General features: G+C 39.7%; 2 protein-coding genes and 1 long non-coding RNA gene across 4 annotated transcripts in view; 1 reads left to right on the forward strand and 2 right to left on the reverse strand.

Annotated features, from left to right (window-relative positions):
• Nucleotides 1-676: 676 nt before the first annotated feature.
• cbsa (cystathionine beta-synthase a) lies at nucleotides 677-11,561 on the reverse strand. Its single transcript, XM_024294364.2, has 15 exons — nucleotides 11,416-11,561; nucleotides 7,764-8,049; nucleotides 7,591-7,697; nucleotides 7,348-7,482; nucleotides 7,193-7,272; nucleotides 5,288-5,492; nucleotides 5,124-5,215; nucleotides 4,928-5,053; nucleotides 4,759-4,843; nucleotides 4,581-4,686; nucleotides 4,430-4,507; nucleotides 4,229-4,363; nucleotides 4,049-4,157; nucleotides 3,484-3,568; nucleotides 677-1,479 (listed from the first exon to the last, which is right to left on the reverse strand). The coding sequence occupies exons 2-15, from the start codon at nucleotides 8,039-8,041 to the stop codon at nucleotides 1,349-1,351; spliced, it is 1,752 nt and encodes a 583-aa protein (XP_024150132.1). The 5' UTR covers nucleotides 8,042-8,049; nucleotides 11,416-11,561; the 3' UTR covers nucleotides 677-1,348.
• LOC118599445 lies at nucleotides 2,667-3,341 on the forward strand. Its single transcript, XR_004948800.1, has 3 exons — nucleotides 2,667-2,693; nucleotides 2,919-3,063; nucleotides 3,249-3,341. It is a non-coding gene; the product is annotated as an uncharacterized LOC118599445 (long non-coding RNA).
• A 1,013-nt stretch (nucleotides 11,562-12,574) lies between the features above and the next one.
• Nucleotides 12,575-20,166, reverse strand: part of LOC112160041 (splicing factor U2AF 35 kDa subunit) — an 8,341-nt gene continuing 749 nt past the window's right edge. The window contains exons 2-8 of one of the 2 annotated variants that reach the window (XM_024294366.2): nucleotides 18,613-18,700; nucleotides 18,159-18,222; nucleotides 15,964-16,013; nucleotides 15,575-15,673; nucleotides 15,368-15,501; nucleotides 12,932-13,024; nucleotides 12,575-12,848 (exon numbers count right to left, since the gene is read on the reverse strand). In XM_024294366.2, coding sequence (XP_024150134.1) covers nucleotides 12,740-12,848; nucleotides 12,932-13,024; nucleotides 15,368-15,501; nucleotides 15,575-15,673; nucleotides 15,964-16,013; nucleotides 18,159-18,222; nucleotides 18,613-18,700 — 637 coding nt within the window. In that variant the 3' untranslated portion in view covers nucleotides 12,575-12,739. Of the gene's footprint in view, nucleotides 12,849-12,931; nucleotides 13,025-15,367; nucleotides 15,502-15,574; nucleotides 15,674-15,963; nucleotides 16,014-18,155; nucleotides 18,223-18,612; nucleotides 18,701-20,166 lie in introns of both variants that reach the window. The other variant, XM_024294365.2, reaches the window with a different exon arrangement.

Genomic DNA, 20,166 nt, shown 5'->3' on the forward strand with positions numbered 1-20,166 from the left:
TGTGCTTCTTTACCTCACATGGGCACTCCGCCAAGGGTTGACAGAGGGGCGGGTGCATGAAATACAGTTTTACAATGAAGAACCGCCGACATCGGTGATCACAGAGATTCATCGCATGCGCCTCAAACCACATGGCAGACACAAACATAGTGCTTTAACGAGCTAATAATTGCGTTCACGTTACATAGTTATCATCATTAAAATCAAAAATATTCTCACAATTTATGCAAGCGAAAGTTTAAATAAAAAATAAACCACAGTAAAATTATTCTGTCGTGTAAAGAATACTTTAACTCTGTTTAAAATGTTTTATTTTTATCAGCAACAATAATAATAAAACTGCAAAAAAAGTCGTTGTTAAAAATAATAATCACATATATTTTCATATATTTACTATAATTTCATGTGTTGGAATAATAAAAACTGAGCAAAATCCAATAAAAAAAACATCCTATATTCACAGATCAATTATCTATGGGCTCAACGGTGTTCCCTGAGGGGTTCCACTCAAAAATGTTACCTACTGTTATTATATTATTATAATAATTTCCAAACCATAAATAAGGGGCTTCTGATCACTCTTTTTCTACTTTTTTCATTGATTCAGTTAATCAGATCATATCTGGTTTGTGTCAGACAAAAAAATCTAACACCTCTAAAATAATCACTTCAACACTTTCACAAAATAGTCTTTTAATGTTCCCTGCAATACACTTAGGAAGTAACTAAAGTTCACATTTCTAATAATTATCATTTTATTGATCTTTTCTACTGTTTTATCTCTTGTTACTTGACCAGATATATTTTTAAATGTAAAAACTATGTTTATTATCTTCACAATCATCTAATGATGTCATTAGATATTTTAAGACGAAAAAAAACTTTTTCCAAAAAAAGTTTTTTTTAATCGTATACATTTATTCAAGAAAAAAAAAAGTACAAAATATTTTTTTCCTGCCATCGCTAGGATAAAATACTCCAAACTTTTTACAGTTCCATCTCAGGCTTCAGGCAAGAACAGAAAAAAACACAGATGATAAGTCTATATACAGCAACAACCTCCACAGTTTCATTCCTTATATTTGAAACAATCATTTAAAAGAGGAGCGTCTGAAACAAAAAGCTGCTCATAAATTACAAGCGTACAAGAGATTTTTCTTACTCTACAAAAACAAAGAAGAAATCAACACCTGAAGGAAAAGAAAAAAAAGCAACTCTACAAGTAGGGGATTGTGGCACAATCTCGTCTGCTCATTCAACAATTTTCAGCAAGCTTGAAAAAAAGGAATTAACCCCTAAAAGAAGCAAATCTTTAAGGAAAAATGCACAGCTGAGCGCTGCGTTTGAGTCACATTTCATCTGTGGACTCTGACATGGAGCGCTCCCTCCTCTCTCGGCCCGTGACGAAGTTGAGCAGGTCGACGGCCGTCACCACGCCGAAAACCATCTGCTTCAGGACGGCGGATCCGTCTGTCAGATCTGACGGTGGGAAAAGCTCAAAATGAGGTCTCCAATAAAACAGATTTCACTCTTTCACCACTTGTAACAAAATATAACAAAACTAACATGTATAACATGTACAACATGTATGTTTGCTAATCTTTTCCAGACACCAAAGAGAGAAGATTCAGGTGTTCTAATCATATTTGCTCGCCAAGTGAGTGGACTTTGGCCCTTTTGAGTAATGATAAGCAGTTAGTTGACCAATAAAACTCCACTAGTGATGTCAGAGTAAAATGGAGGTGGGGTGCACATGACGTCAGTATGATGCATGATGACATTTGTGAGGTAAAACGTCTACATCAGGATTTCTGACACTAGAATGGAAATAAATAGAAAGCTTAGAAAGTAATGTAGGACAGGTGCATACAGGTGTGTCCAAATGTGTACAGGTGCATGAAGGAATGTACAGGTGTGTGCAGATGTGTACTTGTGTGTTCAGGTATGTTCAGGTGCATACAAGTGTGTTTAAGTATGTGTAGGTGCGTACAACTGTGTGGAGGTGTATACAAGTGTGTTCAGGTATGTACAGGTACATGAAGGAATGAACAGGTGAATGCAGACCTAAAGGTGTGTGCAGATGTGTACAAGTGTGTTTATGTGCAGTGTGTTTATGTGCAGGTATGTGCAGATGCATTCAGGTGTAAAATGTGTTCAGATGTTCAGGTGTGTACAGAGTACAGTTTGTAAAAGAGCAAACAGTTGCATAACAGGTGTGTACAGGTGTGTCTAAATGTGTACAGGTGCATGAAGGAATGTACAGGTGAATGCAGACATAAAGATGTGTGCAGGTGTGTGGAGGTGTATACAAGTGAGTTCAGGTATAAGCAGGTGTGTAAAAGTGTGTGTAGGTGAGTGGAAGTGTGTACAAGTGTTTTCAGGAGTATGCAGGTGAATGCAAGCAGGTACAGACAGGTGCGTACAGACGCTTTCAGGTGCAAAAATGTGTTCAGGTGTGTACAGATGTACCTGTGTGTTCAGACATGCAGTGTATAAAAGAGTAAACAGGTGCATAGTGAGTATACAGATGTGTCCAAATGTGTACAGGTGCATGAAGGAATATGCAGGTGAATACAGACATAAAGGTGTACAGGTGTCTTTAGGTGTATACAAGTGAGTTCAGGTATAAGCAGGTGCATATAGGTGTCTTAAGGTGTGTGCAGGTGTGTGGAGGTGTAAACAATTGTGTACAGGTGCGTACAGATGCATTCAGGTGTACAAATGTGTTCAGGTGCGTACAAATGTACACATATGTGTTCAGGCATACAGTTTATAAAAGTGTAAACAGGTGCATCCAAATGTGTACAGGTATGTGAAGGAATGTACAGGTGAATTCAGGCGTGTGCAGATGTGTACACGTGTGTGCAGGTGTATACAAATGTCTTCAGGTGTAAGCAGGTGCATTCAGGTGTGTTCAGGTGCGTACAGATGCATTCAGGTGTACAAATGTGTTCAGGTGTGTACAGGTGTCCACATGTGCATTCAGGCTTACAGTGTGTAAAAGTGTAAGCAGGTGCGTACAGGTGTGTCTAAATGTGTACAGATGCATGAAGGAATGTACAGGTGTGAACAGGTTCATACAAGTGCATACAGATGAATTCAAGGGTACAAATGTGTGTAGGTGTGTACATGTGTGTTCAGGTGTGTACAGGTGTCCACATGTGCATTCAGGCTTACAGTGTGTAAAAGTGTAAGCGGGTGCGTACAGATGTGTTTAAATGTGTACAGATGCATGAAGGAATGTACAGGTGAATACAGACATGAAGGTGTACAGGTGTGAACAGGTTCATACACGTGCATACAGATGAATTCAGGGGTACAAATGTGTGTAGGTGTGTACATGTGTACACATGTGTGTTCAGGTGTAAAGGTAATGCAGGTGCGTTCAGGTGAGTGCAAGTGTGTTCACGTTTTGGCAGATGTGTGCAGGTGTACAGGTGTGTAAGTGTGTTCAGATGCATGATGGTGTGTGTGCAGACTTACACTGTATCTGTTCGTGGACTACCAGAGCAAAGTGGTCAGTCTCGAGGATGCGAGAAAGCTTTCCTAAGTTGTCGGTCAGACGAATCTAAAACAGGAAAAAGAGTCAAAAAGTAAGCAAAGAATACTACAGGAAATGATTTCTACTACTATATGAAGTAAATATTTATTTTTTTAGATTTTAAATAGAGAGCTATCAATTGCACACATTTTGAGAGAAACATTTTCTCCCACTAGATGGTGCTAAAGAGAGAAATGTAATATGAAAATGCCCATGAGCCTTCATTTGTGTTTCACACATTTAAAGGTGTATAAATGTTTTATTGACAGAGGGATAGTCCCTAAGACGTTACACGTACAGATCCGCCTCCTCAGGTGCCTAACCAAAGCACTTCATCGTAATCTAAATATGGTTTTAGCTGTTTAGTGTGAGGGTGTGAGGTCATCCTCAGACCGGATCGTTAAGGAAATTGGATTACATACAAGAGTAAAGATTTTTTGTCCTCATAAAAGTTTCAGTCAGTCTTGGACAGGTGTTCGTGTTTCAAGCTAGCGTTAGCATCCGTACCTGTCTGAACTGCTTGTAGAGGACTTTACTGACGGGGTCGGACAGCTTGATCTTTCCTGCGAGAATGGACGACAACATGTTCCCAAGAGTCACCATGCCCAGGATCAACCTGCAAACAGGCGTAAGAGTCAGCGCAGTCTCCTCCCAAACAGGACTCTGCTCTGGGAGGGAGAGCCTCACCCCGCATCGTCCACCACCGGCGCCTGGTCGAATCCCTTCTCCTTCAGGATTTTGATGGTGTTCTGGCAGCTGACGGTTGGAAGGACGGTCAGGGGGGCCGACAGGTTCAAACCCTGCAGCTTCAAGTTCCACCACCTGGGAGGGACAAACGTGTTTGGAAAAGAAAAGTACCAGCAAACCCCATCCCTGAACGGCACGTACCACGGCTTCTTCACCATCAAAACCTCCTCGCTCAGGAAGCCTTTCTCAAACATCCACTTGTCGCTCAAGAACTTGGACCTGAAAACGATAAAAACATTGAATCAAACTCTAGTAGCATGAGGAGGATCAGCTGGAATGGACAGCTTCTCACATGTAGTTGCGGATGGAGTCTGGCAGGATGACCACGCAGCGCTGGCCCTCCTTCAGTTCTTTGGCGACCGCGACGGCAGCGGCCATGGCGGTCCCGGAGCTTCCTCCTGTTACAGAGAGAACGCCCATTTCAACCCGAGCTCAAACGTCACGACCCCGACGTCTGACCCCAAACTAACCGCACAGCAGGCCTTCTTCTCTAATGAGCATTCGGGACATGTTGAAGGACTCCTCGTCGTTGGACTTGTACCAAGAATCAACAACCTGGAGGAAACAAAAACAAACCACGAGGATTAACGAAGGAGCGTCTAAGAAAAAGAAACTCCCAAAAAGCAGCTGTGGACTCACCGATCTGTCAAGCACCGTGGGAACGAAATCATAGCCGATGCCCTCCACCTCATACTGAGTCTTATCGGTTTTGTTCAGGTGTTCAGGCTGAGCCAAGATGGAGCCTTCAGGGTCCACACCGACAATCTGCACAAAGTTCTGCAGGTCAGACGACAAACCTTCACAACAGTTACCTTCGATTAAAACAGCAGCAAACCTTGATGTTTGGGCATTTCTCCTTCAGCTTGCGAGCGATGCCCGTGATGGTGCCGCCGGTACCGGCACCAGCCACCAGCATGTCGATTTTACCTGTCAGGAGGAGCACAGGAGAGTTCTGCGACCGGCTCTACAGCTCGGGGGCGTTTAGGGCGCCTGTCGTACCGTCACACTGCTCCAGGATCTCCTCAGCGGTGGTGTCGTAGTGAGCCAGGGGGTTGCTCGGGTTGCGGTACTGATCCAGAATGTGCGAGTTGGGGATCTCGTTCTTGAGACGCCAGGCCACACCCACATGGGACTCTGGCGAATCAAATCGAGCACTGGTGGGAGTGCGGACGATCTCGGCTCCAAGAGCTCGGAGGACATCCACCTGCAGGAACCACAGCCACTTAGCTTGGAAAATGCACTGTGTTAATGGGAACTTTTTGTGAAAGTTGGGAAAGTGCCATCTTTTAGGTCAGGGGTCGCCAAACTTTTCCTTGTGAGGGCCACATAACGGTTTTCTTCTTTGATGGGGGCCGGGGTCTGTTTGTAGGCTATCAGAAAAAGTGTAACAATCACAGACTAAACGTAAACATTTAGGGTTTTCCAGAAACCCAAACATAGCCAAATTTTAAATATGTCTTTTCTGTAATCATCATAGAAAAAAATATACAAAACATTTTTAAAACTAGATATATAGCATTACCTGAGATAATGCTAGTTTGAATGCAGTAAGCTGAATGTGGCCACTGAAGATGCTACAGCTGATAGCTGAAAACGCTGAAATTGATAGCTGAAATGACTGAAGCTAATAGGTGAAAACACTGAAGCTGAAAGCTGGCTAAAATATTAGCGTAATTAGCCTAAAAAACTGAAGAAAAAAATCTAAATTAGCCAAAACAGCTTGCATGTAGCTGAAATATTAGCTAAACTCCAAAATAGCCTGAAAAAAAATGGTTAAATGTCCAATTTAGCCAAAACAGCTAGTATAAGGCTAAAATATTATCTAAGCTCCTAATTAGCCTAAAAATTGAAACAAATCCTAAACTAGCCAAAACAGCCAGAAGGTAGTCAAAATATCAACAAACCTCTAAATTAGCCTAACAAACTGAAAAAAGTCTAAATTAGCCAAAACAGCTAGCCTGTGGCTAAAATATTAGCTAAACTCCAAAATAGCCTAGAAATCCTCCCTAACTGCCAAAACAGTGAAAAAAGCTAGCATAAAAAAGCTGAATATTTAATAGCTGATAGAGCTGACGAGCTAAGAACGTCCAAAAAACCTAAGTAAAATAATAATAATAAAGAAATAAAGAAAAGGCGAATCACTATTAAACCAATAAATATTATATCCTCTCCCTTCATGCAGATGGGTGGAATAAAAAGTCACGCTCTATGTGGTCCTCGGCCGGCATTTCTGATAGCGTGTGGGGGCGGGCCCAAATGTGGAGGGCCTGATCTGGCCTGCGGGCCGTAGTTTGGGGACTCCTGATTTAGATGGCTGCATGTGTTTCCTCAACTCTCCACAAGGGGGCAAAACATTTTTGATGTTTCGCAAACTTCCTCAATTTCATTTACGGTCTATCTCAAACAATCCTGCATCATCTGCATAGAAAAGCATATAGATTTGATGAAGAAAGAGTCTTCGCAGATCCCTGTCCACTAGTTTGCGTTAAATTCTCCCTTAGAAATATCGAAGATGCCGCCGGCAGACAGGAAATAAAACACACTCTTTAAAGTACGGTAACTTGTTACGCAGTTATCGCAATTCCAACAGACTCTCAAAGTAGTAAAGTGTTGCATATCAGCCCAAAGCTACTTTTTTCAGCTTTCAGAATCTGTTGGGAATATGTTAACTGCGCAAACCGTCAAAGAGTTATGGTAACTCAAGGAGCATTGACGGTGGAGCTGCAGATCCGGTGTCAAAGGGTTAACGTTAAAAAAGGAATTCCAGCTTTAACCATTGCAATTATAGTTTTTCCGTTTCGTCATAATATTTGCCTACAGGGAATTCCAACTGGAAAAACCAGCTGGAGCGTGTCATAAAGCAGCCAGATGGCTCTAGACAGACAGAATTGTGGTAAAACTCACCTTCTCCATGCTCATCTTCTCCGGCATGACTATGATGCAGCGGTATCCCTTAACGGCAGCAGCCAGAGCCAGTCCGATCCCTGAAAACATGGACCGGACCTTTCAGTCTCAGCTTTCGGAGAGCTCTTCCTTTTGGGAAGAGTCTGCAGACTCACCGGTGTTTCCGGACGTGGGCTCGATGATGGTGTCTCCGGGTTTGAGGATCCCAGCTCGCTCTGCGTCCTCCACCATGCGCAGGCTGATCCTGTCCTTCACGCTGCCGCCGGCGTTGAAGAACTCGCATTTGGCCACTTCAAATCAAACAACACGAGTGTTTCAGCTGGATAGAAGAGGTCTAACCGGGAGAGGCAGGGGCAGGGAACCCAAGACCCGGTCTGAGCCAGTGCCGAGTGACTCACATAGTTCACACTTGAGTCCAAAGGCTTTGGGGATGTGGTTGATGCGCACCATGGGGGTGTCACCGATCCTGTGCAGGATGTTTGGGAGGATGGTTGGAGGGAGCGTCCTGGCAGGAAAAAAGAGGTTTATTAAAGGATAAGGCAGGTTCTGAAAGGCTAAACTCCAGACCAACCTTGGAATTTGCAGATGAGGAGAGTCGGCCTTTGAGGCCCCCAGGCTCCATTTGCAGCGGCTGGGGAGGTCAGGCCGGATCCATTTCCTCTCGGGGGCGCCGTTCTTTGTGTTGATTTGTATGGTCCTGCCGGACTCCTCCGGGTCGCTCAGCTTCTCAACGACGTTCAGCTGAAAGGAGGCGTCGCGGATCTTGGCGTCTCCGTTGGCGTGGCCCAGCAGCTTGCCAGCGTGCGGGCACACGGGGGCCTTTTCTTTGGTGGAGGGAACTGACGGCATGGTTCAGCCTGCAAAACACAGACGCATAATGTAACACAGAGTACCCTGCAGAGGGAAGATATTTGACAGAAACGCACAAACTGACTATTTTGTTAGAAAATAAAATTGCCAGAGGCACAACTGTCCTCTGTAAAGGGCTAGAAAAGGTCACTTAGTGCCTCGAAAGATAAAAAACAACATTAAAGCTACAAGCATGCACCTCCCACCCCCGCTGCTCTCTTTTGACCCGCCCAGACCGACTGATCCCTTCCCCCTTTGCCCCTAGTCAGAATTCCTGAAAAAAAAAGTTCCGCAAATTGTGGCTATTCTGTTGGTTTCATCTCCATAGCAACCATTATATTTTTTGGTTGCTTGGAGGTGACAAACAAGTTTATGCAATTTTTAGAAGGATCCGCAAAAGTAAATTTTCTGATTTCCTTGGCAACAGAATTTTTTTTTTTTTTTTTTTAAATCAACCACGCCTACATTTTTAGTATGAGTCGTATTTCATATCGTTTTGTTCAGCTTGAGCCAGTGATTCATGTTTTACTTTTTCACAATATTCTGGTAAAAAAAAATGTAGGTGGCAATTCAAGATGGTGACTGAGGTCAAAGGTCAGTGACATTTGTCTATTTCCATATTGTGAAAAAAATGTGAAAAATCGCCAAATTTCACACGTTGCCTCAAGTTAGCCGATAACTCGTAGGTTCCTGAGGCCATGCCATAATAATTTCAAAACTTATTTTGGATATCTCCAACATGTGTGCTTTGGTTTCATTACTGGATTTTGAGGGGGGTTTTATTGAGTCTCATAAATAACTTTGGGGAGTTTTTGAGTATGTGGTGGGGGTCACACATTTTCTCAAAGGTGCAGTAGGAAACAAGAACTGCAAAACAGTCTGGTGCTTTAAGTCTAGCACAGTCAAACTCAGTCGCACAAAGGGCCAAAATCCATAACACACCTTAGATCGCGGGCCGAACAGGATAAACATTTATTAAACACACAAATTGTTTAAAACTTTAAACCATAACTTTTTAACATACTTATGAACTAAATATATAGCATTACCTGCGATAATGCTAGTGTGAATGCTGTAAGCTGAATTTATCTGCTGAACATACTAGTGCTGATAGCTAAAGATGCTGAAGTGAATAGCTGAAAACGCTGAAGCTGATAGCTAGCTAAAATATTAGCCAAATGTCAAATTAGCCTAAAGAAATAATAAGGTTAGCCAAAACTGCTAACAATTATCTGAAAAAATGGCTAAACTTTAAAATGTCCTAAAAACTGATAAACCCAAATTAGCTAAAAAAGCTAGCATGTAGCTGAAACATTAACTAAACTCTAGAATAGCCTTAAAAATCTTAGTAAATCCCAAAATAGTCCAAAAAACTAGCAGAATGAATTTTTTTTATTTTAAAACTGTAACTTTTTAACATTACTATGAATAAAAACGGGCAGAAATGTTATTCCAGAATAAATCAATTTAAACCTTAAATAACTTCAAAATTTTACTCTCCCTAAAAACATATTTTGTCAAAATTATACAAGTTAGAAATAAGCGCAAGACAATTAACAACAATAAAATAAAATGATCTGGAGGGCCGGATAGAATTACCTGGAGGGCCGGATCCGGCCCCCGGGCCTCGACTTTGACACGTGGGATCTAGCATGACTAAACAGCCAGCTTCTCCCCTCATAATGCTGAGTCATGTCAGCACTAAGAAAAAATGCAAAGTCGTTGTTTCTACGGAGACCAGCCAGAGGAGTCTGGTCCTCCCACGCAGTTTCCATTTATTCTTCCTCACATTCATTTGGTCATCGTGTGCTGACAAGTTTCAGGCGAATAAAGTTCTGGTTGCGTAACACCTTCATGTGAACCCCAGGGAAAGTTTGGCTCTGAACAAAAGAGATCCAGGAGACGGATCCAAGACTCTTGGATTTTCCAGGAAAATGCAAAGCGTGAATGAAAAATCTGTAATCCAGGCTGTTTACAAGCAAACAGCTCCAACGGTGTTTGTTTACAGGAAGTCCTAATGACTCACATCAGGACGGCTGTAAAAGTCAGTTATTATGTAACAGTCTGACTGGTCTATTAATATTGATCTACGTGGATTTGCAGATAAACTCCACACCTACTGATCTAGAAACTGATTCATCAAATGTATCCTGTTTTACTGGACGTCCATTAATGATTTGCAATCTTGATTTTCTAGTGATTTATCTCCTTCATTCACAGAAAGGTGTTGTTTGTTTGCCGACGTGAGCGAAAGTTTTAAACACGCACTTTGTACTGATTTGCTTAATCAGCAGGGAGTGAAAGTTGTTTGGCAGAGGCGCAAATGGATCCAATCGGCTTCACTAATGCGGATCCCAGGCCCCACAGTGGAACTGATGTTCACACGCCTCAGTGCTGACTCGAAAGCCAACAGCAGGCGAGGACGCACGGCGGCCGCCGCACCTCCGGCGCAAACATGTGCTCCTGTCCATAAGGGTCCACGGAAAAGCGTCGCCTGCATATAGGATGCTATTTACACACCGCCGCTTGGGTTACCACCCTGAATGTGGGAAAAGACCGTGCGGTGGCCTTTCAGGGGTCAGCGAGGCAACGTGACCCCCAGGAGCAGGGAAAAGGGGGCGGAGCTGCTCTAAATCATCAAATTTAAGGCATCAAAGTCCTCTAAGAAACACAATCAAGAGGCACATTCATTCTAGCATTAGAAAAAGATTATCTTTTAAAAAGTTCCTTTTTAATCTGATTATTCATAATCCCCAATGGTATGTTTAATGAAAGGGATTAGAAACAAAAAAAGAGAATGTCAGGCTTCAGATCGGTTTTAAAACAATAAAAAAGCGGTTCAGTGAAGCATAGTGAACGTCAGGAATGCTGGCCGTAAAAAAGCGGCTGGATGTTCACCAGAAACACGGAGATGGAGGAGCGGTGGAGGATCTTCCAACGGTCTTTGAATGCACCAAGCTGCCAAACGTGAGCGTTTTGTTGCATAATTCGATTTTTACCCAAATAAAACGTTTTTTAAAAAACACAAAAAGACAATAACATACAAAAATAGATAATTTGAGGATATTTTAATGAGATAAAAACGGCGTTTTAAAGTGATTTCCTTCCGTTTTTAATAAAATCTAGAAATATTTGAGATGACAGTAAATACAAAGAAAACCATGAATGAAACATAAGCGTTAATATATTTTTATAAAATATTTTTGAGCATCTAATGAGTCCTTCCAACCAAAAGCTGGACTCGGCGTTCAGGTGTTGCATCAGCTTCACTGTCCTGGAAGCGGCTTTCATTAAGCTAATTTCACAATAAAATAAGCCTTATGTTTATTCCTAAATATTTATTTTTATTTTTAATGCTAATTTTCTTTACTCACCTGTGGATTCAAAAACACCCAGAAACCTTGCGGGACTTTGCGGTCGGGGGTCGCGGAGGACAGCGCTTGCGAAGGAATGAGCGGCTTCGGAAAACGAGTGGTTTTCGTACAACCCACGTGTGCCACTCGGAGAGGACGAACGGAACGACGCCACGTGATTGGCTGCAGCGAGGGCGTCTGTTTGGAGCGCTCCGCCAATCAGAGCGCAGATTTCTCCAGATGGGGTATTTTTTGGAGGGGGGAAAGGTGCAGCTGTTTACCTTTTACCGACCGAACACGCAGCGCGCGGACGTGAGTGCATGTGACCTCCCGGTACCTTAATAATGATGATGCAGCATTCAGGCTCTGAAAATGACGGACTTATGTCCACGGAAATTAACACTTTGTCTCAATCCTTTCAAAATAAAAGCCTGTTTCTTAATTTTTAGGAAGTAATTTTTGATAAACTGAACATTTAGTGAATTAATTGTGTTATATGTTGTATGTATAGGTGCAAATATGTCTATTAATGATTTCAATTTATTATGTCATTTACATTTATATTTGTATTGAAGTGCATCAACTAAGTCAAGATTAATCGTGATATATCTATGCATAAATTTACTTTTTTTGTCTTAATACTCTTTTCAATGTCATCTTATTTTTTTCCTAAAATACATTTTAATCATAAATTAAGATATTTTAAAGCATTTTTTCTCATGTTTGAATTTTGTACATCATCATTAAAGGTTACATTTAGTTTAATGCATCCATTTGTTTTTCCTGTTTCTTCAAGTTCCAAAAAAGTAAAATGAAAAACTTACTGCTGCTCTAAAAACTAAGCAAACATCTCAGGATGAAAATATAACAAAAATAACGTTACCTATGCGCTTCTTTTGTTTTGCTCCATGTATGTAAATCAAAACTGAAAAAACTAAAAGTAGCTGTTTCAGAAAAGTTAAAAACAAAAGATTTAAGTTGCTAAAGATGTTATTTTCTAATGAAAAATTGTGTTTTTAACATGTTCTTTTGGGATTTTTCTGATGATATGAGGAAAATTAAGTTTAGAAAATTGCATTTCTTTATTTTGTGTATTTGTTGCAGAAACACGCTCTCCCAGTAGCTGAAAGTCCTTAAAAACCCACTTTCCGCGTCAGAGAAAAGACTTCCACGCTCAGTGCAGAGTTGCAAATCTGTTTTATTGAGAAAGCGACACAAGCTTGTCTTAAAAAAGGGAATAAAAGAAACAAACACTTCCAACAATTCACCAAGAAAAACAAATGAAAACGTTGTTGTCTCTGCCGTGTTAGGAGGGAGGGATTTGGTGGATCTATCCGGCCTTCTTCTAGAAGCGTCCGGAGCGTTCTCGGTCCCTCGACCTCCGCCTCTCGCGGTCCCGTCGTCGATCCCTGGAGCGGGAGCGCCGTTCGCGGGAGCGTGAGCGAGAGCGGTGCCTGGCGGGGGGGAGAAAGAGAAAGGAGAGCGGTTATGGCTGTGACGGAGAGCGGCGGAGGCGGCGCCTGCAGCGATGCAGCACCTTTTCCTGCGGCGGCCGTACAGCTCCCTCCGAAGTTCCCTGGATATGGGTTTCAGGTGCATGAAGTTGCAGAAGCCCCCGCGGGTGCACTCTCTGGGGGAAAGCAGAGCGGGAAGGGTTAATTCGGCTGCAGCCTTGATCCAAAAAAACATTGGAGAGAAAATCCAGGTTTTATCTTTTTCCCTTGTGATGTAACAAACAGTGGAAAAACACCAGGTTTGGTGATAGTTGAGGACACATGTTTAGGTTTTTCTGATGCGTCTGCAACCTTTTCACAGCAACTAATGTCAGACACTTTTAACTCAACGAGGATCATCAACTTTGTTAGTTTTGAGAGCTGCAGGCTCTAGAACAGGTTTATGGTGCAGGTGAGGTTACCTGTAGAAACACCACAAAGGTTCACCGATCTACTATAATTACACATATACAATCTGTTTAAATACTAGATTTATGAATTCTACTTTACTCACAGTGCGTACTTGTTAATACTAATAAATATTTACTATTTTTCATAATCAAACGGTCTGTTCTTGATTACAAGAATGTCTCACATGGTCTCAGACAAGAACGAAACCACAAGTTTCCCAATCAGATATTTATTTTATTCTCATCATTATGATCAGCACTACATAATTCAGGCTCGTCATTACAGATAAATCCACTAGAAGAAGTCTGCATCATCTAAAGATCATTTTATTGCTGCAAAGCGCTGCAGAATGCGGCGCCAGTTTGAGCAGGAAGCGCACAAAAACAAGTCAGTAAAGTAAGCGAGATATTTAGACTTCCAAGTTCAAAAACTATTTACATAAACGTTTAAAACCAACATCAACTATCTATTGGTTAGTCTTTACACAAACAACTACACACAAAAGCATTTCAACAGAAAAAAGATTATTTTTAAAAAGAACTAGTAGTGAGACGGTTGCTAAGTGACGGTCAACAAAGTGCAAGTTCAGAGAAAAAAGTGATCAATAAATTAATGAATGAATATTGCATCAAAAATATCGTCTCCAAAATAAAACAAAAATTGAAGATTATATGGGAGATCTGAATAAAGCCTAAGGCTGCCACAAACTGCTATTTTAATAGTCGACTAATCACAGATTATTTTTTCCAATTAGTCGACTTATCAGGTCATCCGCAAAGTGGATGTAAAACACACATCTTAACCATCATTAACTTTAAAATAACTAAAATCTAGATATATAGCATTACCTGTGATAATGCTAGTGTGAATGCTGGAAGCTGAATTTGGCTGCTGATGGTACTACTGATAGCGGAAGATGCTGAAACTGATAGCTAAAAACGCTGAAGGTGATAGCTGAAAACACTGAAGCTGATGGCTTAAAATAGTTGAAAATGCTGAAGCTGAAAGCCAGCTAAAATATTAGCTAAATGCCAAGTTAGCCTAAAAAAGCCCAAGTTAGCTAAAACAGCTAGCATGTAGCAGAAATATTAGATAAACTCCAAAATAGTCTAAAAACTTTGCACTTTGTGTTATTTTTATATGAAAAGTGCTATATAAATAAAGATTGATTGATTGATTGAAATTAGTGGTCGACTATTTTAATAGTCGATTAATCGACTGATCGTGGCTGCTCTGATCCCGTCTGATCAAAAATGTTCAATAGTTCTGAAAATTCGAAACCTTCTGTCACCAAACTTTACTATATGAATAACTATCACCTTTTTTTACTAGTTAATAATTCATCATGTTTTATAGTTGACAGTTTTCCGTTTGATTGTTCATGCTACTTCACAGGATTTATCTGTTTAAATAATAACGCTGATTCTTCATTTTTAATAAATTTGGAACTCGGTATCGGCAAATTGTCACAATAAAATTGGATCAGAGCCAAAAAAAACTAGAAAATGTTAGTTCTATCAATGTAAAATTTTGGGAACATTATTCTTTATTTCAGATCTATTAAAACAAGTTGAATTGCCTTCAGAAATCTTGTTTACTAAAGTTAAATATGCATCATAGCTCTGATTACACTGAGGAAAATGCATATAAACAATAAACTACATTAAGATTTAAACAGAACCGTTTGGCTTCATAGCAAATAAATACTTTTTTCATTTAAATTAGATCCTAAAATAAATCATCATTTAATTAAATTATTTAAAAATAATTACATAGTGAAATGTGGCAAGAACGTTTAAGTGTTAAATGGCTGTAAGCGTAGACAAAAACAGTTTAACTACATTCATTCTTTCATGTTGATCAGAAGCAAAACTGTGTGCAGTAACTTAGAGTTTTAATAAACTTTTTAAAAACATATTTTTTAATTTGAGACTTGTGTAGTTTCAAACATAGTTATTGTTAAGAATTCACATTTAAAAACAGAAGATCTGCCACTAGAGGGCAGAGCTGCGTTCACAAACACTTCAATCTGAGTGAACTTAAATGCTTCAGACTCCAGACTCACTCACCCCATTTCATACTGACGGCAGCAGGCTTCCCTGAAGTCGGTGACGGGCGACAGCTCTGCATGGATGGGCTGGCCGTTGAACCAGCGGTTGTTCAGGTCCATGACGGCCTTCTCCGCGTCCTCCTCGCGGCGGAACTGCACGACAGACTTCACGTTACTCGACGGCGGCGCCAGCGGGCCCGGCGCCGGATCCAAACGGGTCACCCACCTTCACGTAGACGTTGCCAACAAGGTGGTCACCTAAGTTATCGCACACGTTCATCTCCTCCACCTCTCCGTACTTCTCCTCCATCTCTGTGAAGACTTCCTGAAACACAACGGGGAACGTGTCACTTCCTGTGCAGGAAGGATTCGATTCACTTTCAGGATCATTATGGGATGGAAAGCTTGAGAGTAACACAGAATGTACTTTTGAAACTAAATTAAACTAAAAACCATGTTGTAATCCCATTTCTGACCTAAAGACAGAGATTCCCGTACAGACGTCATCAGGACAGACGGCCTCACACACACACAGACACACACACCCATTGTGGCGTAATCAGAGGGTTCAAAGGCGCCGGTGTTTGGCCTCTGAAGGCAGACCGGGTCACTCACCTCAAAGAACTCGTCGTAATGTTCCTGCATTTCCACATCGCTGACGGCACCTGCAAAGAGAAACCACACCAGAGGACAGCAGTTGATGCAAAGCTGCGCAGACAAGCACAAAGAAACAACAGACATCAGGTTGTGTCGCACTGTCACAAAGACTCAGAAAACATTTTAGGAATTTAGAAATAATTAGAAACTCCTTTAAAGACCCACTCCAACCAAAATTGTGTTCTTAACAGAAAATTAAGATCGGAAATGTTTGTTTTGAACATTTATGTGTAAATAATTCCACAGAAATGTCAAGTAGAACAACAGAGAGAAAAGGCGAGCGTGTTTTGACTGCCTGGAGTGTTCATGAGGCGCCGGTGAAGGCTGCCCTGATAGACGGTGCAGGTGATGGAGGATAAACCATCACATGCACTCTTTTTTTAAGGATAAATACTGAAGACAATATGTTCTGAAGCACAGAAATAACCTCCTGTGACACATAACAGCACATTCCTCCAGATATTATGAGAACTTTTAGCCACTCAAGCAACAAAGTAAAACCAAAACTTCAGGACTTTTTCCTAATTTTAGTCCTGGATTTGCTTCTTCAATCGGAATGCAACAGATTTAGAGGATCTGAGCTGTTTTAATTGTATTTATAAAGTCTCAATCCAATCTCCATCTGCTCTCAGTTTACAATTTGCATAAAAAATACGCAGAAACGCAATTTCCATCAGAAAAAAGAACATGTAAAAAACACAATTTTCATCAGAGTAGGTCATGACAGCGAGCAGCATAGCCTGCATTATTTTAATAGTCGACTAATCGATTCTTTTTCCAATCAGTCGACTAATCAGGTCATGATCAAAGTGGATGTAAAGCACACATCTTAACCATCATCAGCTTTAAACTAACTAAAAATAAAGACAATTAAGATGATGGTTTATGAGCCCTTTAAAACCAAAGTCCCAGGGTTTATGTTCTTTAAGGCTAAACTAGAAAGTAGTTGCTAAAGATGCTGAAGCTTTTGCTGGAAATGGCGACTCAATTTACTTTAATTGCTGAAGGGATTTACTGAAAATAGAAAAATTTACTAAAAGACTGGAAATTTCATTAAAGAATTATGAAAGTGCGCTGAAGTTGACCTAAATTTCTTAATGTTTCATAGTAAAATTGCTTAAAAGTCCCTAATACATCCCATTTTTGAAAAATATTTAGTGTTGCTTAAATACTAATATAATATACTAATGTAAAATAAATACAAAATAGCCAAAAATCCCTCAGTAAATAAAATAGGCCAAAAACGTTAGCCTGTTGCTAAAATAGAAGCTGAACTCTAAATTAGCCTTAAAAAAAACAATAGATAACAAATTAGCCAAAAATGTTTTCATGTTGCTAAATATGAGCTAAACTCCAAATTAGCATTAAAACCTCAGCAGATAACACATTTGCAAAAATAAAGCTACCCCATTGCTTAAATACTAGCTAAACTCCAAAATAGAATAAAATCTCTCAGTAAACTAAACTAGCCAAAAACGTTAGCTTGATGCTAAAATATTAGCTAAACTCTATTTTTTTTATTACTATAAAAGACTAAAACCCATGAATACATTAATACATTTAAAGGTTTTTTTGCTAATCTACTTAAAATTTTGAAATTTGATTACTATCGTTCATTTCCCATGGGGCATATTTTGCTCAACATTTCAAAAACTACAAAGTTCATGAATACCAAAAATACAAGAAGTAATGTCCTGAACAAGATGAACGTTTTGATACTAAGATTACCGAAATCACTGAAAGTGTGGTTGAGTTTCTACGTGCTGAGAAACGTATTGAAAGGAGCTGGAGAATCAGTATAGTGTGAATGATGACTACACAATCACACTATGGTAACGCTCACAGCTTTGTTCAACTTTACTACACTGACTCCATATAATATAAAGTGACGACTAATCGACTATTAAATTAGTCGTCAACTATTTTAATAGCTGATTAGTCGACTGATTGTGGCAGCCTTAGCCTGTATGCCTGCTAGCTTTTTCATTCCCAAGTCAAATTCACGCTCAGCTGACTGTTTTCAACATTTTAGTGAGAATATTTAGCTTTTACAATAATAAGCAGATTTAGAGATCAGAAATAGGAGCTCAGAAAAAAGAAAAAGTGGTTCCAGAAAATGAGAGAGGCCCTCTGACAAGTCTTCAGCTTACAACGAGAAGCATCAGCAGTTTGAGCGCTGTTTTGAGGATTACGGTAGATGTTCTGGATCAGGATGGTCTGTGGAGGAAACCAGAGACAGACGGACAACCTTCAACAGCTGCTGAAGTCATGAGCGGTACAGCATCTAACGCAGAAGCGTTACAACATTTATACATAAAAACTGGACTTAAAATTCCACAACAGTTCAGGAAAAGACTAAATATGCTTCAAGTATCAAATTACAAAAGTAAAATAACACTAAAACACAGCGACAGGAGGTCAAACATTCTGATAATTTACTAAATCAGATTCCTGAAATCACTCTGCAGACTACAGATGCAATGATTTCTGAATTCTAGGACCTTCTGATGCTGATTTTATGAACCCTAAATGTGCTACAGAGAAAGACCCTATGGTGAGAAAAAGCAGCCGGGTGTGTTTGTTTGTGTGTGTGAAGGAGATTCTCACCTGACTAAAGGTCGGTTTGTTATGCAATCTTGAGCAGCGGTCTCCATGTCTGCAAGCTCCAATTTTGAAATAGAAGGAACAGTTGACCCTAAACAGAAATGATTTGTTACACTCAGGTGATGATTCATGACATTCTGCTCATGTGATTAAAACATTAAACGATCAGGACTTTCACGATTAAAGCAATTCAACATCATGACTGACTTGGTTTAGTCTTCAAATAAACAATTTCTACAAAAGTTTGTTTTTTTCCTGGCTCACCAGCTGCTGTTAAATCAAAAATATATAAAATAAAACCTATAACTCTTGTTTTGATCATTTTATCAGTCAGTTAAGCTTCTTAAATCATTGACGGGGAGGTACATTTTCAGTATAAATCATATAAAGCAGATCAAATATTCATAAATCAAAGAACTGTGATGTTTTCTTGCAGTAAATTATTGATGTTTCCTAGTAATCTCACAGAAAACATTCAAACTGTAAAAATATGTTTTAATGTCTGTTGAAAAGAGTTTTTGACCAAAAAAGTAATGTAATTAAGAACTTCAAATATGATGGTTTTAATGAAAACTATGTAGCGGAGCAACAGTGTTCAAAACGTCATTAGTCAAAACATATTTATTAATTTAACTACTTTGAAAACATTAATGCTCCTGTTTGCTTTTATAGTCAGAATGTACTATTTTAAGAGCAAAAGTTCCACCAGATTTCATTTTGAAAACAGTATTTATGTGAAAATTGACTCTATAATATAGCCTGTTAAAACTAGCATTAAAATAAGAAATTGGGGAAAATAAAGTATTTTAAGTCAAATTGAAATTGAATCTGCAATGTGAGTGTTGGTAAACCTCTTCAAATTGTTAGATTGTGGGATTAGTTGATACCATAGACTGGCTGATACATATATTTTTAATCAATCAATCAATCAAATCCTTTATTACTCCCACAATGGGGAAATTCTGTCAGTGGTGGGCAGCAGCCGCTGGACGGCGCTCTATCGCCCAGAAAAGACACATGAGGGTACAGGAAAGATGTCAAAAATCAAGTATCTTCAGCCGTGTCGCAGAGGGCGGCATGAGTTAAAAGTACGAGCAAAAATACATCAACATTGAAGCACAATAATTTCACGAGACGAAAAAATCAATGTCTTCAGAAGTTAGGTGGTCAACATCTACCAAGATTTTTAATCTGCATCTAATCTAAAATATATATTTCAATAAATGTCTTCCAGCAGCAAAAACGCCAGTAATAAAAGAGCATTTGTAAAAACAAATAAAGACAGTTACTTGTGATCAAGTGTCAATTGATTAATTAAAAAAAATAGTTTGATGATGTTGGTACATAATCATCAAGCATTGAGTAATGTTTTTGATCCAGAGAACCACAATAATTATTTTTTTTATTAGAAAAAGGTTTGTGATTTTTTTATTTATTAAGGTTTGTGTCTATTTCATGTCAAGAATAACTAAAAATAATAATAAAGATCAGATGTATGATTAATTAACCCCGGATATTACCTATTTTGTCATTTCAGTATAAATAACAGTGAGGTGG

Source organism: Oryzias melastigma, linkage group LG2 (genome assembly GCF_002922805.2).
Source record: "Oryzias melastigma strain HK-1 linkage group LG2, ASM292280v2, whole genome shotgun sequence".
NCBI lineage: Eukaryota > Metazoa > Chordata > Actinopteri > Beloniformes > Adrianichthyidae > Oryzias > Oryzias melastigma.

What these genes read in the sequence shown, in the direction of transcription:
- cbsa (XM_024294364.2), bottom strand. Translation starts at nt 8,041, where the DNA reads ATGCCGTCAGTTCCCTCCACCAAAGAAAAGGCCCCCGTGTGCCCGCAC. An exon ending in GATCCTGGAGCAGTGTGACG is followed by an intron (nt 5,216 to 5,287) that starts GTACGACAGGCG and finishes TCCTCCTGACAG; the next exon opens with GTAAAATCGACATGCTGGTG. An exon ending in AGAAGAAGGCCTGCTGTGCG is followed by an intron (nt 4,687 to 4,758) that starts GTTAGTTTGGGG and finishes TCTCTGTAACAG; the next exon opens with GAGGAAGCTCCGGGACCGCC.